The sequence below is a fragment of the Vulpes vulpes genome, chromosome 5, assembly GCF_048418805.1.
Source record: "Vulpes vulpes isolate BD-2025 chromosome 5, VulVul3, whole genome shotgun sequence".
In the NCBI taxonomy this organism is placed as follows: Eukaryota; Metazoa; Chordata; class Mammalia; order Carnivora; family Canidae; genus Vulpes; species Vulpes vulpes.
Genome location: NC_132784.1, coordinates 3,163,783 through 3,188,857, shown reverse-complemented (window position 1 = coordinate 3,188,857; position 25,075 = coordinate 3,163,783). Strand labels below are relative to the sequence as shown.

Genomic DNA, 25,075 nt, shown 5'->3' with positions numbered 1-25,075 from the left:
GTGTGAAGGACCAGGTCTCTGGGAATCGGATTGTTTATGGCTTCGGGTCTTTGGGCTTCCTCCCAGTAATTTCGATATCAGGCTGGGTCACTCCCACCTTCTCTCCAGCAAGAGCTCTTCCTGCAGCCAGTTGTCAGGTATTTCCCACTATGAAGAGCGGTGAGGACTCTTGAGGACTCCGAAGATCTCCCTGCTTTCTGCAAATCCTCCTCTGTTTTTTAAATCTCAGTAGAGACTCTTACTTTCTTTGCAGCTGACAGCTGGTGCTTTTCTCTTCTTTTATTCTTTTTCCTGATTTGGCTGCTCTTGCACAGTCTTTTCCTGCTCATAGAGGTCACAAGGAAGCTCCAGTTTCTGCTACCTTGTTTCTCATTTATTTCCTAGGAGAGCTTTGGCCAAATAGAGAAGACAAAAGTCATGTTCTTTGATTTCTTCTTCTAGCCCATTTTGGGCTCATACCTCCTCAGTCTAGATCAGAAATGGTGCCTCTCCTTTTCATCTCTGGTTACTGTCAAATTTTCTATGAGATCCCCATCATCTACCTTTGACTTTTAATCTTCCTGCTTTGGTGAGCTCCCAGCTGTTTCAGCTGCACGCTGCAATTCCATCCTCGTTGTAAGAAAGCTTCTACTGGGCTTTGAGATTTCTGATGTGATTTGATTAGTTCACTGAGCCCAATACGTTGCACATGCTGGTTTTCTGTATCCTACAGCACTGTTCCTTGCTGTTATTTTTAATTTAGTTTTCATTTTTATAAAGTTGTATAGGAATCAGTTTCCCACTTTCTCTTCCACTGAGGTGACTGCCAATCAAACTTTCTAGATGATTCTTTGATATTTCCCTCCCCGTTTGGAAAAAAACATGTTCACAGTGCTTATTTGAGTTTTTGGTTTCAGGAATCATCTATTACTGACTTCCCGCCATGTAAGAAAGGCCTTAGGTCCTCAAGCCTACCCCCATCCTGGGCACTCACATGTCTATGTTCTCCCCAAATTGTTAAACCTAGCTTTGGGGCACCCCGGGTGGCTCAGCGGTTTAGTGTCGCCTTCAGTCCAGGGCGTGATCCCAGAGACCTGGGATCGAGTCCTGCATCGGGCTCCCTGCATGGAGCCTGCTTCTCCCTCTGCCTGTGTCTCTGCCTCTCTCTTCTGTGTGTCTCTATGAATAAATAAATAAAATATTTTTTTAAAAAAACAAAAAACCTAGTTTTGATCAGATCTGCATGCAAAGTTTACTTATTCTATCTAAGTTTATTAGATAAACTTCTGTCTTTTGGTTTCCAGCATTGCTGTTGAGGAATCCGATACCATTCTAATTTTTGAGCCTTTGTATAAAACTTATTTTTTTCTCTCTGAAAGCTTTCATGATTTTCTCTTTGTCCCAAGTATTTTGAAACTTCATGATTATGTGTGTTGTTGTGGATCTATTTTCATTCCTTGTATTATTGACAGAAGCTTGTGCCCCAATTTTTTTTCCAGAGGACTTATGGGGATAATATTGCTTCTTCAAAAATGTTTGTTACCTTTACACTGGAATGACAATTTGGCTGGGTAAAAAATTATTTGATTCTTTTTTTTTTTTCATTGTGGTAAGAAAAAAAAAGCATAACATTAATTTATCATCTTAACAATTTGTAAGCATACAGTTCAGTATTAAGTATATTCACATTTTTGTGCAACAGATCTGAGGATTTTTATCTTGCAAACTTGGAATTCAGTGCTCATTAAAGAGCTTTCCCTCCCTCCTCCTCCAGCCTTTGGCAACCACCTTTCTACTTTCTGTTTCTATGTTTTTGACTACTTTAGTAGTACTTCTATGAGTGGAATAATGCAGCTTCATCTTTTTGCAACAGGCTTATCTCACTTAGCATAATGTCCTTGAGGTTCATCCATTTTGACATATGTCATGCACCATATGGCAGGATTTCCTTCTTTTTTTTTTATTTCCTTCTTTTTTAAGGCTGCATCATATTCCATTGTATGTGTATACCATATTTTCTTTATTTGCTCATCTGTCAATGGGCACTTGCTAAGCAGGGAGTCTGCTTCTCCCTTTCCCTCTGCCCCTCCCCCTTGCTCATGCTCGCTCTCTCTCTCTCAAAATAAATAAAATCTTTTTTAAAAAAGTAAATGTATATAAATAAATAAATATACACCGGGTTTTATTTATTGTAATCTCCTTTGGACACTTATGTGTATCTTTGTCCATCTTCCATATCTATCTTTTTCTTCCTGATCCTCATTTTAAAAATTTATGTTCATTCTGCTTACTCTCTCCTGTCAGTGACTTTTACTGTACTTTTAGCAGTGTTTGTTCTTCTACTGTTTCCAATTCTGATTTCATTTCTGGTCCATGTTTATTCTTTTCTTCCATTTCTTTTGCGAGCTTTGCCAGTTCACATCGCATCCTTTTCAGTTGTCTCAGCATCTAATTTCTGAGCTCTTGCTCCTGCTCTACTCTTCAGTAAGATTTTGGAAACTGTGGTGAAATACTTGGTCACAACTTTCCACTGTTGTATGGCAGTTTTGCTGGTTGGTTGGTTCATTGGTTGGTTTTTCCCTGGTGAGAATTATTTACCTTCTCCTTTCCTCCTTTTGGATTTCAGTATCTTTGTATAAAGACCTGTTCCTTCTGGATGACTCCTCTTTGAATGGGGTGAGCTATATTGGATCAGAAGGAAGTTCATGTGGGTCAATGCCATGTTGCAGGCTAGCAGAAACCTACTGAGAGTTTAGTCTTTGCTTCTCCCTACCCAAAGGGTTTGGGTGCTATTGGGCTATTCACAGGGCAAGGACTTTTTCCACCTCACTGGGACCGTTACACTGCAAATATGGCTTGTCTGTTTCTAGAACCAAGCTAGGCCAGAGAATCTTTCACTGCTACCTCCCATCTCCCACTACCATTCTGGCAAGAGCAAGAGAGGCCAGGGCAGAAAAAGAAGGAGGAGGAAAGATAAGGAGAATCAGGAGGAAGGGGCAGGGGAGAGAGTGTACCCCAGCCATCTTGGGAGGTCCTGGTTAGAAGGGACAGTCCCCAGGAGAGGGTAAGTCTTGAGCAGGAAGGGGAATGTAGAACAGGCATCTGATCACTGTCTTCTCTCTGCTCTCCAGGGTGATCATGTGTGGCTAAACCCCCCCTCTGCCAACAAGACCAGTGTGGCCATTGGATCCATTGTCAAGGAAACAAAGCCTGGCAAGATCTTGGTTGTAGATGATGAAGGCAAGGTCAGTGTGGCTCAGGGCCTATCCCTACCCCCATCCACAAACTGCCCTAGTCCTGCCTCAGATTTTCCTTGACCTCAGCCAGAGACTAGTCCAGCCACCATGTCAGCGGATCTGCTGAGAACTTGGAGAAGAGGAGCAGCAAGTTGGACCACATGGAGGCCGCCCCTTAGGGGAGTCTTTTTCCTTCATTCTAGGAACACTGGATCCAAGCAAAAGACCTTGACACCCTCAGCCCCATGCACCCCAACTCAGTGCAAGGCGTGGATGACATGATCCGCCTGGGGGAACTGAACGAGGCAGGCATGGTGCACAACCTCCTGATCCGCTACAGGCAGCACAAGATCTATGTGAGTCCTCCATTTCTAGCCCCTCATCCAGGGTGCCTGATCCACATGCACTGATCTGGCTGGGGAGAAAAACAAGCACTGTGAGTTTGGAGCTAAGCACACTTGGTTCAGTCCCCACTCCTCGTGCTCTCACGGTGTAAGGTGGGCAAAGAATTTAGGGCTTCTCCACCCCTGCTCCCCAATCCAAAATGGATAGGGTGATAATAACCTTTGAGGTCTCAGAAAGCTAACATGTAGCATGCCAGCACAGTGCCTGGCACACAGAAGGTGCTCAGTTAGTGTTACTTCTTCCTTTCGTCTGTGGCTGAGTGGAAGGCCTGTTCTGATAGCCAAATGAACCAGAGACCATGGGGGTAGGCCTAGTCTGCCCGGCCCCTTCGTAGGCATATGGCAGAGACAGAGTCACCAGCCAGAAGACCCCTGCCCTCCCTCTGTGAAATGAGTCCTGTGATAGCCAGGAGGGCCATAGGGGAAGATGTGAGTCCTTTTCCCAAATCCTAGCAGTGGATGGGAGGCTGACTCCAGCCCTGAGTCTCCCATCCCTGTTCCTTTTTTTTTTTTTTTTTTTTTATTAATTTTTTTTAATTTTTTTTTTTTTAATTTATTTATGATAGTCACAGAGAGAGAGAGAGAGAGAGAGAGAGGCAGAGACACAGGCAGAGGGAGAAGCAGGCTCCATGCACCGGGAGCCCGATGTGGGATTCGATCCCGGGTCTCCAGGATCGCGCCCCAGGCCAAAGGCAGGCGCCAAACCGCTGCGCCACCCAGGGATCCCTCCCATCCCTGTTCCAATGCAGATTTTCCCAGGAGAAGCAGCATTCAAAACTGGCACCAGCCCACCCTAACTGGGTGTGGCCTAGGAAGTCACAGGGCCTGGGCCTCTCCTAGGGAGAGGTGGCTGGTGTGACTCTGAGCAGCCCTTTTAGAATGCTCAAAGCAGTAGGAGAGTTGGCAATGGACCCCAAATAGAGGGGAAGGCTGGTCAGGAGAGTGAGGAGGCCCTGCGGGAGAGAGGGGACAGGACGTGCTGAGTCCACTCTGGCTGAATGTGAGTCAGAACCCTTGGAACTGATAACACTAGTAAGCTAAAAGGAATTACAGTTTATCCTTTCCAAAGAGCTTATGCTTGCATTCTTTTATCTGGTTGTCACAGTCCTCAGAGTCAGAGATTAAACTCTCCATTCCTAAGACGAAAACTAGAATGTGGATAATCATGTGACTTGAAAAGGTGGCCATCCCTGTCCTATTCCCAGAGGGGCAGTCAGGCATCTAGGGGGTTCCAGATAAGCAGGTGGGGATCCTAGGAGGATCAGTGGAGGCTACAATTGTTGACCAGCCTCATGGAGGCCCCTGTGGGAGGCAGTGAAGACTCATGTCATAAAATCAGCCCCTTTTTATTGAGCCTTCTAAACACCAGAGAGGATGCTAAACATTTCATGTAGAGCACCTCATTTAATCTCCCTGTGAAAGCACTCACCCACAGCTTTCCTTCATAGTGAACACCCCCATCTTTCCAGAGGAGGATCTGAGCATCTGAGTGTCTTGTCTCCCTGGCCCAGAATCAGACCCACTTCCCCACCAGACTCAGCCAGGCCTGGTAGCGCTCAGTGGGCCACAGTCAGGACCAGGCAGTGTTGGCCTTCAGAGCAGAGGGCACTAACCATCTGCTCCCTTCCCCAGACATACACAGGCTCCATCCTGATGGCCGTGAACCCCTTCCAAGTGTTGCCCCTCTACACCCTGGAGCAGGTACAGCTGTACTACAACCGTCACATGGGCGAACTACCACCCCATGTCTTTGCCATCGCCAACAACTGCTACTTCAACATGAAGAGGAACAAGAGGGACCAGTGCTGCATTATCAGGTGGGGCTCAGGCTCCCCATGTTCCTGATGGGGATCAGGTGGGCCAGGCACACTGCCTCTGACTATCTGGTAAAGCAGGGAGCACCTCCTCTTCCTAAACCTCTCCCAACCAGCACACCTACGAGGCCTGTTTGATTTAGGGGTTCCCATTCACCAGCAACCACTCTCCTCAACAGCACACCAGCTCACCTGCACCTGACCCCTACTGCCCCTCCACCCTGACAAGTCCCTCCAAGACTTCCTTCCTGCAGAACCTGCTCTTCCACTGTATCAGCAGAGCCTAGACTGCCTCACCCTTCAGTAAATATTTCCCAAGACGAAGAAGGAAAAATGGGGAGGGCACATTTAGACATGGGACTCACAATAATGCTTGGGGGCTCAGGGGTCAAACAGGTGAGGTCAAACTAAAAATAAAACATCTCTGGGCAGGCCTCAGGTGAGGACAGGGGTAGCAGAAGCTCCAAGAGCCAGCTCTCAGGTTGCTAGGGCCCAGAGGGGACATGTCCTCCAGTCCAGGTCCTGACCCTGCTTCAAAGGTCCTCTGCCTGGTCTGGCCTCCCAGCTTCCTGCACAGGCCCTCCTGGTATGGAGGGAAGGGGGGGAGAGAGGGAAAAGAAGGAGGAGGGGGAATTTGCTTCCAGGGCACATTGCTTAGAGTTATAGTAGAATCCTTTGTTCATTCATTCAAGGGTCCATCGTGCTCCAGTGGTATGCCCCGCATTGTACTACTATGGGGAGACAGCAGCAGATGAAAGGGATTAAAATCCCTACATTATAGAGTCTACATTCTAGAAGGGGAGACACACAGGCAATAAATAAGCCAATTTCTTAGGCAGGTAATGAAAGCTTTGAAGAAAGACACTGCAGGGAAAGAGGAAAGACAGTGATGGGGCTGCTGCTCTAGGTGGAGGGCAGATGAGGCATGGCCTCTCTGAACAGGGTGTCGGCACAGAGACTAGAATGAAGTCCTCTAGCATAGATGATCACATTTATTGTTCTCAGCAACCCTCTGAAGTAGATATTCTTATTCCTGTTTTACTGTTGGTGGCAGGGAGCAGGGGGTAGGGGGGCTTACCACTAGAGAGGCTGAGATCCTTTCCCAGAGACACACAGTTGTTAAAAAGGGAATTTAAACCCAGGACACTGGAAAAGAAGACAGAGAGGTGTCCTGGGGTGACTTCCACTTCTTGGGAAGTGCATGGAATTATGAGCCAAAGAGGGTTGGTGCTCCCTCTCCCATCTGGGCTCTGCCTGTGTGCTCCCAATCTGCCCCCCCCCAGTACTAGGAGGACCAGCCTCACTGCAAGAGGCCTCTCGAGCAGAACTGAGCCCCAGGCTGGCCTGGAAGCTGGTGGAGGTTTGTTGATTGGACTGATTTGGCTGCATTGTAATTGTGAACACTTTTAATCAAAACCTTTTTTTAAAATTAATACTTTCAGATGAAATAAGATTTGCTTCAAAATAGTACGGGATGGGAAATAAAATTGGCCAGGAGTTGAAGCTGGGAATGGGACTGTGGGAGCTTGTAATGCAAACTGTAAGGTGTGAGAATCTCCCAGGGATCTTGTGAAAATGCAGGTTTTGACTGACAAGAGCTGGGTGGGCCAGGAGTCTGCATTTCTAACCAGGTGACAGGAATTGCTTTTATTAGCAAGACACTATTCAGCCTCCATGTGTAATGTTTGACATTTTCCATAATGAAAAATAATTTACACAAAAGTGACATGCAAGCCTTAATAATAACAGTAATACTAATCACTACAAACCCGAGTGTGTCCTATATGCCAGACATGAGTATATTTTTAACCTAAACTCCCTAAGAAACTTCAAAAAAACTAGTTTTCATATCTCACCATTATGAAATTAATATATCTTTACTATGAAAATTTTACAAAATTTCAGACAAAGTATTCTCCAAAAAAAATTCCTTTACTTTTGGGGAGTAAAGGCTTTTGCTACCCACTTAGTTAAAATTATACTGAGTAGGGATCCCTGGGTGGCTCAGCGGTTTGGCGCCTGCCTTTGGCCCAGGGCACCATCCTGGAGTCCCGGGATCGAGTCCCATATCGGGCTCTCGGCATGGAGCCTGCTTCTCCCTCCTCCTGTGTCTCTGCCTCTCTCTCTCTCTCTCTCTCTGTATCTATCATAAATAATAAATAAGTAAATATATCTTTAAAAAATTATACTGAGTAGTAGGGACATTTGTCATTTTACTGTACCTAATAAGCATTGTCCACATTATTGAAAGCTCTGTATAGACTTGATTCTAATGGCTGCGTAATATTCTCTGACCAAAGGGACCATAACCAATCTCCCCCCTTTGTGTTACTTCTAATTTTCTGAAATTGTTAGTTGTTGTTGTTGTTGTTGTTGTTTTAATAATCTCTATACCCAATGTGGGCTTAAACCTACAGCCCTGAGTTACATGCTCCACCGACTGAGACACCCAGGCGCCCCTGACTTTCTGCAATTGTAGTGATAGATTTAAAATGTTTTAATGACCAGAAAGCTTTGTGGAGAAAGCTTTTTCTGATTCTGGTATTATTTTCTTAGGCTAAAGTTAGGATAATTCTGAAGGTTTTTGCTACCTGTGCCACATTGTCTTTCCAAAGGACCAATACAGTTTCCCCTCTGCGGACAATATAAACTCAGTGCTCACAGAAAGGATGTTGAATGTTCAGTCCTGTTCACTCATCTGTAGTTACTGAGCACTGGGCCCATGTCACTAAAATGAACCAGACACACAACGCCTCAGGGGCTTGCATCAAGGCAGGGCAGAAAAGATGAATCACACCAATAACTAACACAAAGTAGACAGCTGAGACCCACAGTGAAAATGTGGTGGAATGTGTGCCCAGGGAAGGGGAGTTTCTGCTCAGACCAGAAAGCAGGCCTGTGGTGGGTTTGCAGAACAGTCGAGGGTATTGAAGAAATGGCCGTTTTACTGACTGATGTCCTCATGCTCTCTTTGCAGTGGTGAGTCTGGGGCAGGGAAGACAGAGACCACGAAGCTCATCCTGCAGTTCCTGGCCACCGTCAGTGGCCAACATTCCTGGATTGAGCAGCAGGTCTTGGAGGCCAACCCCATCCTGGAAGGTCAGTGGTCACCCTCCACTGGCCAGCCCTCCTCCACAGGCCCTGCAGGCTGGAACCTTCCTGCCAGGAGGTGCCCATGGGGAAGGACAGGATTGTAGCCTGTCAGGACAGGAAAACGAGCATGGGGTGGATGGTAGTGTGGGGGTTCCTGGGAGACACAAAGGGGAAAAAAGTAATGACCTTACAGGCTTTCATTAAATGTGTTTTCCACAGGATCATCAAAACAAGTACTCCGTTTAAATAAGGGCCCTGAGATGAAATTGGTTTGGGAAATGTTGAATGTGTCAGTTTGGGTCACCAGGGAAGCAGTGGTTAAGACTGCAAGAGAGTGGGGGCGTCTGGGTGGCTCAGTGCATTAAGCATTTGCCTCTGGCTCAGGTCATGATCCCAGGGTCCTGGGATTGAGTCCTGATCCAGCCCTGGGTCTGGCTGCCTGCTCAGCAGGGTGTCTGCTTCTCCCCCTCCCTCTGCTTCTCTCCTCGCTTGTTCTCTCTCTCTCTCTCTCTCTTTATCTCTCTCAATTTCTTTCAAATAAATCAATAAAATCTTTAAAAAATATAGAAAGAGAGAGAGTTCTACTGAGGGGTGATCCCTGAGCAAGATGAAGGGGGAGGTAGCAGGAAAAGACAGGAAAAGCATCAGGGATGCTTGACAGGGATACCTGTAGGACACTCAGGAAAGGGAAGAGTGGAATTGGGCAGGATGAGATTCAAGCTACGTGCAAATTTGCCAGGTCTTGGCCATTCCAAGGGGGAGTTCAGAGCAAAGTGCCCATTCGAGGGACCCTGCACTGGGCACAATGCCAGGCCTTAGAGCCCCCTTGCTCAGTCTCTGCTAGGGGCAGCCCAGAAATGTGTGACTTGGACCCCAGTGACCAGCCACAGTCAGCACGTTTTCTCTGTTTCTTTATAACAGAGTAAAAGTTCACCTTTGTCGATGTCCAGTGTGGGTTTTGACAAACTCATGTAGTCATAGAATGCCCATCACAGTCATGATATGGAATGCTCCTGTCACCCCAAAACTTCCCTCATGCCTCTTTGTAGTCAACTCTCTTCCCAGCCTCAACGTGTGGCAACCACTGATTTGTCTTTTTCTCCCCCATACAGCTGACCCTTGAACTACACAGTTCAGCTACAGTTCAAAACTGCAGTTGACCCTTGAACAACGAGTGTGAATTGTGCAGGTCCACTTACATGCAGATTTTTTTCAATAAATACAGCACAGTACTAAAAATATATTTTCTCTTCCTGGTGATTTTATCAATAATATTTTCTTTTCTCCAGCTTACTTTATTGTGAGAATACAGTACATAATACATAACACATGAAAATGTGTTAATTCACCGTGTTATCAATAAGGCTTCCATCCAATAGCAGGTCATCGGTAGTAAAGTTTTGGGGAGTCAAAAGTTATATGCGAATTTTCAACTGCACGGGGAGTTAGCACTCCTAACTCTCACACTGTTCAGGGGTCAACTATAGTTTTATCTTTTCCAGAAGGTTATATGAATGAAATCATATGGTTTGTCGTCTTTTGAGTCTGGCTACTTTCGTTAGCTTAATGGATCTGGGATTTTTCATGTTGTCTGTATCAATAATTTGTTTCTTTTATGAATATAGAAGTGTCACAGTTTGTCAATTTGCCAGCTGAAGAACGCCAGGGCTGTTTATAGTTTTTAGTGATTATGAACAAAGCTTTACAGACAGTTGCACACAGATTTTGGTATGAACATGTGTTTTTCTCCTGAATAGGCAAGTAGGAGTGAAGCTATTGGGTCCCCATGGTGAGCCATTTACCTTTGTCAGCAACTGCCAAAATGTTTCGCAAATGGCTGTACCATTTTGCATTTCCATCAGCAAAATACAAGAGTCCTAGTTGTTTTACATCCTCGTCAGCATTTGGTACTGGCTGGGTGGCTGTTTGCTACTCCAATAGGCATGGAGTGGAGGCTCATAGTTTTAATTCAAATTTCCTTACTGGATGAGGAGGTGGAGCACCTTTCCATGGGCTTATTTCCTATCTGCACATCTTCTCTGCATCTATTCAAAACTTTTGCCAATTTTTAAATTGAGTTTTTTCCTCATTAATGAATTATGAGTTCTTTATATATTCTGGAGACAAGCCCCTTAGAAGATACATGTTTTGCAAATATTTTGCCCCCATCTTTATTTTGGCCCTTCTTTTTCTAACAGTGTCTTCCACAGGCCAGAAGTTTTTGATTTTCATAAAATTCAGTTTATCTTTGTTTCTCTTATGATCATGCTTTTGCTGTTGTATTTAATAATCTTTGGGGCATCTGGGGGGCTCAGTCGGTTAAGCATCTGACTCTTGATTTTGGTTCAGGTCATGATCTCAGGGTCGTGAGATTGAGCCCCATGTCCAACTCCACGCTAAATTTTTTTTTTCTCTCTCTCTCTCTCCTTCTGCCCCACCCTCCTCCCTAAGGAAAAAAAAGAAAAGAAAGAAATCTTTGCCTAAGGGAGATTGTCTTTTATGCTTTCTTCTAGATGTGATGCAGTTTTAGCTTTTACATTTAGGTCCATGATTTATTTTGTGTTAATTTTTTCTATGGTGCAAGATATGAATCGAGTTTCTGCTCTTTTCTTACTTTTTTTTTCCTTTTCTTCTTTTCTTTCATAAGGATACCCAATAATTTCAGCCCCATTTGTCAAAAAGACCATTCTTTCTGCATTGAGTGGCCTTTGTACCTTTGTCTATAATCAGTTGACCATACACGTGTGGGTCTGTTTCTGAGTTCTCTATTCCACTCTATTGATCTCTCTGACTGCCCTTCCGCCAGTGCCACACTGTCTTGATGTCTGTAGCTTAGTTCCATATCTCAGTTTTGCAATCAGGTAGCACACGACCTCCAATTTTGTTCTTCTTTTTCAAACTTGGCCATTGTAGTTTTCCATACACATTTTAGAATCAGCTTATCAATTTCTACCAAAAAGAGCCTACATCAGGTTCTTTCTTTCTTTCTTCTTTCTTTTTCTTTCTTTCTTTCTTTCTTTCTTTCTTTCTTTCTTTCTTTCTTTCTTTCTTAATTCTTTCTTTCTTTCTTTCTTTCTTTCTTTCTTTCTTTTCTTTCTTCTTTCTTTCTTAAGATTTTATGTATTCATGAGAGATACACAGAGAGAGAGAGGCAGAGACATAGGCAGAGGGAGAAGCAGGCGCCCTGCGGAAAGCCTGATGCGGGACTCAATCCCGGGACCCCAGGACCACGACCTGAGCCAAAGGCAGACAGTCAACTACCAAGGCACCCAGGAGCCCCAGGTTCTTTCTTGAAGAGAGATCTGCCACTGGGCCAAACAACATGAAGTCGGTTTCCTGAGCATAGCTAGCCGCTTTTGGAGACTCTGCTCTTTTGGGGATTTCTCAAGGGGGAGACCAAAGAACCCTCTTCCTTCTCATGGGACTAGTGCTGTATAGTGGTATTTTCAGCCTGCATCCCAACCTACCAATGGGTCATGAAATTAGTCTTTTAGGACAAATTAAACTAAATAAATAGAAAATACCCACTCTTGGTTAGAACCAGTACTGAATATTTTCTTTTAATTATGCGTACAGGTAGGGATGTGTATGCAGGAAGACACAATGCAAAGTGTTTTTCTTATGGCGGGTCACATTAGAGAGGCTTGCAGAAAGAGCTCTATAAAATGCACTTGGATCATGTTGCAATCCAAATGCCTTCAGTCTGACCTCCTCCTCTGATCCTGGTCCCTGCCAGCTCTTACTACTCCCCCTGCAAGCTTGCCCTCTCAAACCCAGCCCCAGCTTCAGCCTGACCAATCTTTCTAAAACACAAATCTGTTCCCATACTCCCCAGAAGCTTTTGTGCCTCCCCCATCTTCCACAGACTAATTCCAAACTTCTTAGCCTGGCACTCAAGTCTCTATGCTACTAATTAGTTCCATCTATCTTCCACTGCTTTCCTGCTGTGGTTTATGCTCCAGCCAAACTTCTCACTCTGCAAACATACCTCATGCCTCCTGACATTTGTGCCTTTACTTGCACTTTGCCTTCCTCTCAGCATACTCTCAGCTGCCACCACTTTCCAGTGTAGTGCTACCCATCCTTCAGCTCTAGGCTCAGCCACCTCCTCTTAGAAGCCTTTCCAATGATGCCACTAAAAGTAAATTTTCTCCTCTCTGCTCCCATCATGGGCATCACCCTCTGCCTTCAGCCTTCGGAAATGCCAAGACAATCAGAAATGATAACTCAAGCCGCTTTGGGAAATATATCGACATCCACTTCAACCCCAGTGGGGTGATTGAGGGCGCACGCATCGAGCAATTTCTCCTGGAGAAGTCCCGGGTCTGCCGGCAGGTGAGGCCTCCCCTCTGCTGCATTGGTCCTGGGGAAATGTCCACCCACCCCAGGACCAGGAGCCAAGGAATGAGGAGGCTTCCAAGACAGGCTCCTTTCCAGCACTCTCAGACCTCCCCAGGAACCTCTCCAAACCTTCAGGGGTCTTAGTTGGTTGCCACTGAACCCTGGCCGTACCCTGAGATGGGCCAAGGACCCCTCAAATTGAATAATGATGGTCTTTTTCCAGTATTCAAGAGGAAGAAATGCTGAGATTTTCCGTTTTGATTTTTCCATCCATATCATGTTGCACATTCTTTGGTGCTTATGTCCACCTCTACCAGAATTAATTCTAATGCCAGGCCAATCACCAGCTAAGGAACTGGATCCTGGCATCCCCCCACCCCCACCCCTTGCAACATTAGGCAAGATGCCTTCAGGGCTGGGAGGAGCAGTGGAGATGCAGGGAAGCGCCTGGGAGCTGTGTGTTTGCTGGGCTTGGTGGGTGGACTTTAGCACGGGGCTGCGGGCCTGAGCTGGCCTTGGAGGCCCATAATGAGGCCATCCACAGAGCCGAACGACCCTCGGGCGATGCCAGAGCCACATCTGGTTGCCAGACCTTGGGACAGAAGCTGGGACGGGGCTGGACGGGGGCAGCAGTCCTGAAGCCCCACAGCCTCAGGGGGATGTTTGCCAGGCTCTCTGGAACACCTGCCCCACCAGGCTCCCGAGGAGCGGAACTACCACATCTTCTACGGCATGCTCCTGGGGATGACCGCGGAGGAGAAGAAGCTGCTGAGCCTGGGCACGCCCTCCGAGTACCACTACCTGACCACGGTGAGACCCACGCCCTCCTCCCTCCGGTCCTCCTCTCGGCCCGGCCCCGCCCTCCTCGCCTGCCTCCCCCTCCCCTCCCCTACCAGGTGTCTCTCAAGAGCAAAAGGAGAAAGAAGAGGAAAGCCAGTACCTGCTCCACCTGTGGTTTAGCGCCCCAGAAAGCCCTGGGGGCGGGGATGAGGGTCTCCCTTTTCCATCAGCCAATCCCCCCTTCTGCTTTTCCGACTGTCAGAGGCGTACCCTTGTCCGTCTGCTTCCTTACTTTCTGCTGACGGGATATCCTCCCCCACACCTCAGCCTCCTCCGGTTCCAGCAAACAAAGGCTCCAGCGGGTGATGGAGGGCCGTACCCATGCTTCTTCTTCTTCCTCGGTTTCATTCCAATCGCCCATGCCTGGTAGTGCCCCTAGAGCTCGAGCTCTGGCGGAGCAGGGACCTTGCTCTTGCGCTGGGCTGCGCCCCCACGCCTGGAACAGTGCGACGGGAGAGGCCTTCCAGCTCCAGGGTGTTGACAAGCGGTAGAGGAGTTCCACCTCTCGAATCTCTCCTGCCCAACCCCTCCTGTGTTCACTGCCCGAAGCCTTCCTCATTTCCTGCCTGGATCTTGGTGATCCTTTCCTTCCACATCCTCCCTGTCACTGGACTTGATTCCTAATTTACAATCCATCCTGCGGACCTTCGACACTACAAGTCTGACAGATCACAGCTCAGACCCCCATTCTGCAGGGGCTCCCTGTGGCTCCTGGTTTTCAAGCGCCTCCAGCTCCCATCATCCCTCCCACACCTCCCTTTGACTGTGACCCCAGCTTCCTTGCAAGCTTGTCTCTACCTCACAGCCGGGCTCCGGCTGTTCACTGCCTAGACCACTGTTCGCTGCTGCTATGAAGAACAGCACGGAGAGCCAGCTCCGGTTGCGCCTCCAGGGGGCTTTCCCTCACTTTCCAATAGAGCTGGTCCTGGCCCCCTTTGGTCTCAGCACCTGTTAAGAGTGTATGACACCACCATTTGCTTTCTGCCTCCCTTCCTGGATGCGCAGCACCCCAGGCAGGGCCAGGTCTCTCCATTTATGGAATTCCCAGCCAGTAGCACAGGGTCTGGCACATGGGGAGTCTTGGAAGGTGTTTGTTAAAGGAATAAACTCACAGGATTCCCCAGAGAGGATAAGGCAGGCATTACTGTGGATGAGTGACAAATAGAGGCTCAGAGAAACTGAATGATTTGGCTAAAGCTACACAGCTTCCAAGTGCCACTGCTGGCTGCAAAGCCCAAGCATGCTATGTCTGTCATCATGATTCCACCTCTGGGAAGTACTGGGGTGTATTTTCTGAGCTGGGGTCTCCAGATGGCCTCTCAGAGTCCACCTAGAGCCTATGAAGTGTCACTTATTATTAGGGACCCTTGTCTGAGTCCCTGACACATCTCTATCTTGCTAGCCCTATGATGGAGGAGGTGGGGTGTAGGGTGACCGCCAGAATGTTGAAGTGCCTGATCCTGCAGGGAAACTGCACATCCTGTGAGGGCCTCAATGATGCCAAGGACTATGCCCATGTTCGCTCTGCCATGAAGATCCTCATGTTCTCCGACTCTGAGAACTGGGACCTCAGCAAGCTGCTGGCAGCCATTCTCCACCTGGGCAATGTGGAATTTATGGGTAATGCTGTTCCCACCCAAACTGCCCTCCCTGGGGAGGAAGAGTAGGGGGGCCGGGGGCAGGAGGAGGAAGAATCTCTGGGAGTTCTCACCTCAAGAGCTTGCCAAGGTCACATGGTCTAGCCCTGTCCTGGGAAAATGCATTGAAAATTATAGCTATGATTTTGGAGATCTCGTGGGGTTAGAGGGAAGACGTCAAAGCTTAAGGCTCTCTAAAGATGAAAACTCTGATCATCGCCCAGCTTAGCTGGGACCCCCTTAGGGTAAGGGTGAATCAGACTAAACAAAGCCATGCATGAACTTGCAAACCCGCTTGTAAGCATCCAGGTGGCCTGGGCATTAGGGTGTCCTGACCTATTAGTGCCTCTAAGCATCTGATGGAAATTCCTCTCTGGAGGAAAATAACATCAATCTAGATTCCAAATTATTCCTTCAGACAGTTTTTCCAACACAACATCTAACATGCAGCCAAAGGTAAGTAGGAATGAGGAAACAAGACATCATGAGCAAGAAGCAGCAGCAATAATAGACAATAGAAATAGGGCCACAGAGATTTCAGATGTTGGGATTATTGGACACAAATCATAAAGCAGCTATGCATGGCTATGTTCAAGAAAAGAAAAGGCCACACTTGTAAATTTAGACAGGAAACTGGAAATGGAAAATGTGACATTATAGATTTTAAAAGGAGCCACAAAGAAATTCTAAAATTAAAAAAGTCATAATAAAACCCAAAATGAAGACATCAGTAAATGGCTTTAACAGCCAGTTTTATGCACACGAAGAGGGAATGGGTGAGTGAAAGAAAAGTCAGAACACAGCATAGAAAAATCAGAGAGGGAGGCAGATCATGAGAGACTCCTAACTCTGGGAAATGAGCAAAGGGTCGCAGCAGGGGAGGTGGGGTAGCAGAAGGACGGCCACTGAGGAGGGCACCTGAGGGGATGAGTGCTGGGGTTATACTGTATGTTGGCAAGTCAAACTTCAATAAAAAGAAATGAAAGAAAAAAAAAGAAAAAAAAAGAAATGAAAGAAAGGAACACAGCACAGAGAGATAGAGGGCAGCGAAACAGAGAGAGCAGGAGGCGCGGAGGACAGGTGAGAGGCTGCAGCATACCTGTAACTGACGTACTAAAGGAAAAGAGAGAGAAAGGGGCAGAGGCAATACTGGCAGGAAGTCCGGCTGGTTCTCTAGTTCATGAAGGATTCCGATCCGCAGAGCAGTGAGGAAGGGCAGACTTCAGTGAACTAGTCCATGAACTCGGCCCCCTCTGTCCCACTGTATAAGGAAATCTACTCCAGGCGAGTCGTTGTCACTGTGCCCATGTGATCTGTCACCTGAGCCGGGCACTTGGGCTGGTGACAGGTGGGTGCTGCGTGCAGGAAGAGGGCATCGGGAAGTGAAAGCGAATGTGATGCTGAGCAGGTGAAACCAGGCACCACAGAATGCAGAGCTTGTAGATCGGGCGCTCAGTTAGGTCACGCTTAGCACAAAGTCTAAAAACAGATGAAACTAAATGCTGTTAAGGGATTAATATTTAGATAGTAAAAGGATGACGGCGGGGAGGAAGTGGGGAGGAACCCGTCTTAGCAGGAAAGGACCGTAGGGGCTTCAGGCGTTCACCAGGCTCTGCCTCGGCTGTAGTAGTGGCTCCATGAGGTTAAGTTAATCCTATTTACCATGACGCCCCTGGGCTTCTCTATACTCCTGTGCCTGGAGGCTTTATTTTGTGTCTGTATTTTGCACTGGGGCTGGGCATGGCTCACAACTGTGCTCTGTTAACGTCCATTTATGTGACTGAAAGAACGAGTAGCCGCTTCCATGTACAGTGGGGAGCAGTGAAGGGGGTCGATGGCTCATCTTCTTCCTCAGTAGACCCCACCCTGCCCACAGCAGCACCAGGCTTCTCCCTCCACATGAGCCCTCACTTCTTCAGACTTTCCTTTGATGTGGGGCCATGATGTCGCTAAGCAGAGAGGGCGAGGCAGTCTGTTACCTTCCTTCCCGGCTAAGGGGCTGCTCATCACCGGGGACACTGTCTCCCGGAGGTGGTGCCTCACGCCTAGGGACAATGGCCTCTCATAGGTGGATCTGTGGCTGCCTCTGGCTTGGGCCCTACTGGGGCTCCTGTCCCATCACTTCAGGCCACCTCGCCACTTGGGCCTACTGCTTCTATCCACAGCTGCAGTCTTCGAGAACCTGGATTCCTCCGACGTGATGGAGACGCCTGCCTTTCCCACCGTGCTGAAGTTACTGGAGGTAGCTGGCCATTGTGTCTACCAGCTTCCACCTCTGTGAGAGGCCCCAAGGGCCTGGGGTCACAGCCCCCAGACCCCAGTTGCCATCAACCCTTCCCAGGATCCCACTCCTGCCCCCATCCTCTCTCCCAGGCTCTCAGCTCAACCTCCACACCCATCGGGGCGCTGCAGTCCCTGGGGTGGGAAGCAGCATGAGCTAATCTTTAACATGAAATGATCGGTTTGGCTTTAACACACATTTCTTCCCTTTTCTTGGTGCTCTTTGGTGGCCTTCACTCAGCATCCTCACTCTCCACCCGACCCGGTCCCTCAGCTGTCCCCACACGGCCACATGGCCCAGTGCCCTTCCTCTGGACCCTTCCCTACTTCCCTTCAAGCCCTCTGCCTTCTCCATGAGTTGTGCTATTCTGGAAAGTAGATGTGCTCATACCACGAGCCCTCCAGATTATTACACGGCCAAATGGAGCCTTGCCTTGCAGGAAGACAGGCAGGCACTGGGCAGAGAAATATCTTTGCCCTAGAGACATGATAACGTCCTCCACATCACACTCCAGTGATAGTTCCGGTAGGAAGTTGATAGAATCAGAAGCAAACACACAAACAAGCAAAGCAATCACATTCTGCTGGAGTGGCTGCTGTTGGGGCATAGCCAGGTGCCAGTGGCCCAGTGTCAGAGCCCTCCCCACGCACTGTTTGCCCAGGTCTGCTTATGGCACCAGCCCTTTCCCCAGCCTCCGGGAGACCAGCACAGAGCTGGTAAACCAAGCAGCCAGCACGCCCAGGACCCACCCAGCTTATACACCTTCCTGAATATCCTGACACCCCGGTGCTTAGACCGATGCTCGACCAGGCCCGGCCCAGGACCCCGACTCCAGCCTCCATCTGGGCCTGGCCCTGTTGGATGGCCCCACAGGCATCTCCCACCCTCAGGTGTTTGGTCACAAGAGAGAACAAGACGTGGTATGAGTAGGTCATAGCCATGGAGCCAGGCCCTGCCCCGTTAGCTGTGATGCCAGCTCCCACCGGCCTTTCCAGGTGGAGTACCAGGCACTCCGGGACTGTCTGATCAAGCATTCCATCATCATCCGAGGGGAGTTTGTCACCAGGCCCCTGAACATCACTCAGGCTGCAGACCGGAGGGATGCCTTTGTCAAGGTACAGAGCTATGGGAGAAGGGGTCCGCGTGTCTCTCTGTTGGACATGGCTCCTTCTCCTGCCGGTGGAGAGCAGGAGAGAGCAGAGGTAGCGGGGCATGTCCTGACTCTGCCAGTCACCTGCCTGCTGACTGCTTCCTAGCCTCTTTGGGCTTCAGTTTCTTGCCTTTTGAGCAGGGATAATGCCCCTTGGCAGGTCCATGAGAGCCAGCGTGCATGCAGCCTCTGCCGGTGAACTAGAGATAAGGGGCAGCCTGTCTCTTACGTTTCAAAGGCCATGCATGGGCTTTACCTCTTGTCTCCTCAGGGCATCTATGGGCACCTCTTCCTGTGGATTGTCAAGAAGATCAACACTGCAATTTTCACTCCACCTGCCCAGGACCCCAAAAATGTGCGAAGAGCCATTGGCCTCCTGGACATATTTGGCTTTGAAAATTTCCAGAACAATAGGTATGAAGATCTCAGTTCACCTGCTTTCAGAGAATGGGAGATCAGCTTAGCTCCTCTCTAATGGAGCAAGCTAGAGGGTGACCATTCTTCCCGCTGCCAGGGACCCCTCATACATTCTCACAGATGCCAGAGTCGGCTCTGCAGGCCTGAATCTGTCTGCAGTGAAATGGTGTGCGTACCTCCCCTGACAGCCCCTACACAGCTAGAGAGGGCCACAGAGCAACAAGTTACCCCAAGAGTCAGGTTGAAGCCCCAGCATTTGTCACCTCTCTTGAGCCATCTTCTCTCCTAATGAACTAAAGTGAATTATTACATGAGGCTGGAGTGAAAATGGAAACCAGCAGCACTGATTCAACTGCATCTTTAGATGAGCTACCGTACACGGCCACAGGGAAGAGAGGGGTATGTGTGACCATCCCTGACTTTGGAGTTTGGCAAGGGTAAGGCAAGGCAAGACACCCCTGACCCTGTGTCCCAGTGTCCCAGGACCCTAGACTGGAGGCCCAAAAGCCAAAGGCAGGAGGCAGGTCAGACAAGTGATGCCTGGGGGGACTGTGATGAAGGCTCGAGAGGGGGCTAGGCAGGGTGCCGAAGAGAGTCAGGCACTGGAGCCAAAGGAGGACAAATGGTGGCAGGAGGAGGACAGAGGAGGAAAATGAGGACCTCGGGACAAGCAAGCAGGAGCGCACCGGGATTGCAGCCATCCAGCCAGCTGGGAGGGCAGGGCCAAGGCCTGCTCACTGTGCGTGGGGGGATGGGCCCGTCTGACAGAACCAAGCCCCATGCAGTGGCAGCTCTAAGGCACGAGAAATCCAAGTGGGATTCAGATCATTGGGTTCTGTCCCCAAGAGCAACAGTTGAGCAGACCAAGCACCTTGGACACCTTGGAGGTAGATGAATAGTTGGTTGCAGGGATTGGTTCATTCACACAGGACCCGTCCTTGAAGGAGCCACAAGCTGGGTTTGCTACGGGGCTGTGGTCACCTCAGTGGCTACAGGTGGCCACTGAGCAATCTCCAGGCAGCGTACTGGGAGTGAGGGACATGGCGGACCTGTCCCCTCACCTCTTGGGTTAATAGATGCTGAACAGCCAGTCTCAGATATGATGAGGATTTGCATGAATGGGCAACCCATCCTGAGCACGAAAGGCCTAAGTGAGAGCCAGGGTCGAACAGAACTAGCTGGGTAATGGGGGGGGGGGGGCACAGAAAGGTGTGATGACTCAGACACAGGGAAGGAGGCCATAGTGACCCCGGCCACTCCCTGGGAGGTGCAGGAAGGCTTTGTACTGTGTCTCTGGCTGTGGGGATCTGAAAACAGCAGGAAGCCCCAGGAGGATTGAAAGCAGGGGGACAGTGGGGCCTTCTTGCCAAAGAGCACCCCCACCAGTGGCAAGTGGAGATGGGGATGCAGGGAGAGCCAGCAGGAGGTGGCCCCATGTGAATGAGGGGGTGCTGGACACAGGCCTCAGCCATGGGAGCGGAGGGCAGTACAAAGGCCAGGGTGCTGTGCTGGAGTGAGCAGGGACCAGACTCTGGCAGCTGACTGGAACTGGGGAGGAGGGAGAGAGAGGTGTCAAACATGACCTTGGTCTGTGACTTGAGCCAGCGGTGATGAGTGGAGGGATGACTTCCCAGGGTGGGGTGCCCAGGAGGAAGAGCAGCAGGAGGATGGGGCGGGAGTAAGAAGTATGTCTGACTGATTAAGAGGACCCCAGCAGTTGTTTCCAGGTCTCCAGAAGCTCATCTCAGCACCAAGACCTCTTGCCCCTGGGTCTGGGACTGCTACAGGACACTTGGTTCCCTAAGGATGGTCCCTTGATGACATTCTTAGTCTGTTTGCCATGGGCTGGAAAAGGTGACAGTGGCAGAGACAGAGAGAAGAGGAAGGCTGTGTGTCAGAGTGTGCACGTATATGGGGATGTGCCGTGGGCATACTTGTGCAGCTGGATGCAAATGGCTGGGGGCCCGCGGCTCCTGCCAACAGCCACAGGGACTAAGCTAACCTTGCTCCACCTCTGGGCGGCGGAATTCCCCCCGCAGCTTCGAGCAGCTCTGCATCAACTTTGCCAACGAGCACCTGCAGCAGTTCTTCGTGCAGCATGTGTTCACCATGGAGCAGGAGGAGTACCTCTCAGAGAACATCGCCTGGGACTACATCCACTACAATGACAATCGGCCCACCCTGGATCTGCTGGCCCTTAAGCCCATGAGCATCATCTCCCTCCTGGACGAGGAGAGCCACTTCCCACAGGTACACCCCAGAGCCTGCTGACCCTCGGGTGGAGACCCCCCACTCATGGCTCTTTCCCTCAAGATTGGGAAACTCCCCTGGGGTGACCCATTGGTCCCTGGCCTGCCGAAACCTCTGTCAGGCATTAGCAGACCAGCCCCAGCTTAAGCAGCCTTGTCGCCTCCGAGTCCCACACCCACTGGAAGGCTCACCAACTCCACCTCACCCCCAGTCCCCAGCAGCGTGACTGATCATTTCCTCTAAGAACTCACCCCACCCCAGGGAGGGCTTGCGAGGGCTGCAAGGATGCCAGAGATGGAAATGCCTGCCCGCTCGCCCTCAAAGCACTCCGGCTGACCTTGGGGAGGTAGACTTTCAAAGTAGTCAGTAAGGGCTCTGAGTCCAGAGAAGGGGGAAGCCAGGGTCAGGGTACCTGGATAATCGTAGGGAAGGGTGGAGCAGGGAAGCTGGCAGTGCAGGTAGGCAGACCCAGTCTCTGCTCCCAGCTCGGTCCTCACTCATTGTGACCAGTCGCCAGCCCTGGGAAGCAGTTTCCCATCTGTAGAAGGGTCCTCACTCACTCTCAGCCCAGTTGCTTTGCCCCCGTGAGGGAGCCCCTGAGCCCTGTGGATGTGCCAGCTGAGCTCCCCATGGCTGGATTCTGGGACGTCAGCCCCTAGGGTGTCTGTGTTCTTCCAGGGGACAGATACCACCATGCTGCAGAAACTGAACAGTGTCCATGCCAACAATAAGGCCTACCTACAGCCCAGGAACATCCATGAGGCCAGGTTTGGCATCGCCCACTTTGCAGGCGAGGTGTACTACCAGACAGAAGGTAGGTGCAGCTCTTCTCTACTTCCCCTTCCTTCCAAACCTGGATCATTCTAGGAAGGCCGTGGGAAGAAGGATGAGAGGACAAGGTTATTTTGCAACATGAGCAATGGGACAAAGGGAATGGAATGGACCATGCACAGTTTTGTTTTTTTAGCAATATTTAGCTCTATTTAGACATAATTCACATATATATAATTCACCCATCTTAACTGTACATCTCAATGGTCTTTAGTATATTCACAAAGTTGTGTAACCATTGCCATAAGTCTGGAACATTTTCATCAATACAAAATGAAACCTTCCGTTAACCATCAATCTACATCCCCCCGCCCCCAATACTGGGCAACTGTTCATTTCTGTCCCTATGGATTTACTTATTCTGGACGTTTCATACAAATGGAACCATCCAATATGTGGTCTTTGTGACTGGCTTCTTTCACTTAGCATAATGTTTTTAAGGTTTGTCCGCATCATAGCACATACCAGGACTTCGTTTCTTTATATTGCAGTATGATCCCATTCCACTGTGTGGATATAGCACATCTCATTTGTCACTTCATCAATTGAGGGACATTTGGGCTGTTTCCACCTTTGGCTTTTATCAATAACGCTGCCATGAACACTCACATGCAAGTTTTTATTTTTATTTATTTTTATTTTTTATTTTTTTAAAGATTTATTTATTTATAATAGACATAGAGACAGAGAGAGGCAGAGACACAGGAGGAGGGAGAAGCAGGCCCATGCCCGGAGCCTGACGTGGGACTCGATCCCGGGTCTCCAGGATCGCGCCCTGGGCCAAAGGCAGATGCTAACCCGCTGAGCCACCCAGGGATTCCAGCAAGTTTTTATATAGACAAATGTTTTCACTTCTCTGGTATGTACTGGGTCATATGGTAGTTCTACGTTTAGCTTTTTGAGTAACCACCCAACTGTTTTCCAGAATGACTGCACCATTTCACATCCCCACCAGCTATGTATGAAGGCTCCTATTTTCCCACATCCTCACCAACACTTGCTATGTGTGTCTTTTTTCTTTTAGCCATTCCAGTGGGGTTGAAGTGGTATCTCCGTGTAAAGTTGGTTTGGGTTCCCCTGATGCCTAATGATGTTGAGCATCTTTTCATGTACTTATTGGTTATTTGTTTATCATCTTTGGAGATATTTCTATCAAACCCTTTGCCCATGTTTTAATTAGTTGTCTTTTTATTGAGTTGTAAGAGTTCTTTATATAATCTGGATACGTACCTTGCAGATATATAATCTGCAAATATTTTCTTCTGCTCTCTGGGTCATCTTTTCACTTATTTTTTTTAATTTATTTTTTATTGGTGTTATCGTTTCACTTCTTGATAGTGTCTTTTGAAGCACAAAAGTTTTTCATTTTGATACAGTCTAATTATCTATTTTTTCCTTTGTTGCTCATGCTTTCGGTGTCATGACTAAGAAACCATTGTCTGACCCAAGATTTACTTACCTCTGTGTTTTCTCCCAGGAGTTTTTTAGTTTTACCTTTTACACTTAGGTCTTTGATTCATTTTGCATTCATTTTTATATATATACTGAGATATGGTCAGTCATGGTTTTGACTGGAGGAATAAAGACCTGAGGGTCTTTATTTATCAATAGGGTCTTTATTTATCAATAGGGTCAACCTATTGATGTGTTTAGAAAAATGAGAAAGGGGGGATCCCTGAGTGGCGCAGCGGTTTAGCGCCTGCCACTAGACCCCCACTCATGGCTCAGTAGCACATGGGCCTTTGGCCCAGGGCGCGATCCTGGAGACCCGGGATCGAATCCCACGTCGGGGTCCCGGTGCATGGAGCCTGCTTCTCCCTCTGCCTGTGTCTCTGCCTCTCTCTCTCTCTCTCTCTCTCTCTCTGTGACTATCATAAATAAATAAATTAAAAAATTAAAAAAAAAAAGAAAAATGAGAAAGGTGGTCAGGATGCAGCTGTGGTCAGGATAGCGGGTCAGGCAGCCACAGCAGCACTCTCTGTAGCTCATATGGAGAAACAAGGAGGAGCTCTGGCCTGTTTAACCAGAAACTCAAAGTCAGGGATGATCCATACATACTTTTCAGTTGGAGAGACCAGGCAGTAGGAAGGGCTACTTTTTTTTTTTTGCATGGAAGAAGTGAGGTATTGGGAGATCAGGGGATTATTTCTGCTGTAGAATGAAATATGACTCCTTCACAGTCCCCACCTGACCCTGGCTCTGGGGCTCTTCGGAAAGGGAGAGACCAGAGCCAGTGTGACCTGCAGGGTCCCAGAATACAGAGAAGACACTGAGTCCATCTCAACCTCCATAGACAATTCAAGGCCAAGTTTTATTATTTGAAGTCATGTGAAACTTTGTTGCGTATACCAAGATTAAGACAGCTTCTTTGTAGACTTTCTGAATGGAAAATTCTATTAATGTTCACTAAAGCTGAGGCTGCTGGTTTTTCTTTGGGTGCCATCTGTGCTGCTGAGCCCCACCTACTATACCCACTGTGGGGTTGAGCCTGGGGTGTTTCAATGCATCCCTTGAGAAAACCCCGGGTTGCAGAGGCTCTGCCAAAGCCTGGGGAGACACAGAGTGCCACCAAGTGTCTGCCCACTCTCTGCTGCAGAGGACAGCCTCCCCAGCACGTAGCTGGGAGAAGGGTATTTGTGTACAGTGCTTGCTGGCTCTTGTCTTGTGTACAGTGCTTGCTGGCCTCATGGTGCCTCCCAAGCATCTGGTGCAGTGTCTTCCCCTCACAGGCACTGGGGGCAGATGTGGGGGAAGTTGTCTTCCTACCCCCCTGACTCAATCTCCCTAACCCATACCAGGCTG

At 48.7% G+C, this 25,075-nt stretch overlaps 1 protein-coding gene across 2 annotated transcripts in view; it reads left to right on the top strand.

Annotated features, from left to right (window-relative positions):
• MYO7B (myosin VIIB) overlaps positions 1-25,075 on the top strand; it is an 85,656-nt gene that overhangs the window by 15,202 nt on the left and 45,379 nt on the right. For both annotated transcript variants that reach the window (XM_072757463.1, XM_072757462.1), the window contains exons 3-14: positions 3,111-3,224; positions 3,419-3,571; positions 5,252-5,436; positions 8,411-8,532; positions 12,719-12,861; positions 13,564-13,677; positions 15,174-15,327; positions 17,510-17,586; positions 18,621-18,740; positions 19,047-19,189; positions 21,232-21,442; positions 22,121-22,256. In XM_072757463.1, coding sequence (XP_072613564.1) covers positions 3,111-3,224; positions 3,419-3,571; positions 5,252-5,436; positions 8,411-8,532; positions 12,719-12,861; positions 13,564-13,677; positions 15,174-15,327; positions 17,510-17,586; positions 18,621-18,740; positions 19,047-19,189; positions 21,232-21,442; positions 22,121-22,256 — 1,672 coding nt within the window. The remainder of the gene's footprint in view (positions 1-3,110; positions 3,225-3,418; positions 3,572-5,251; positions 5,437-8,410; positions 8,533-12,718; positions 12,862-13,563; positions 13,678-15,173; positions 15,328-17,509; positions 17,587-18,620; positions 18,741-19,046; positions 19,190-21,231; positions 21,443-22,120; positions 22,257-25,075) is intronic.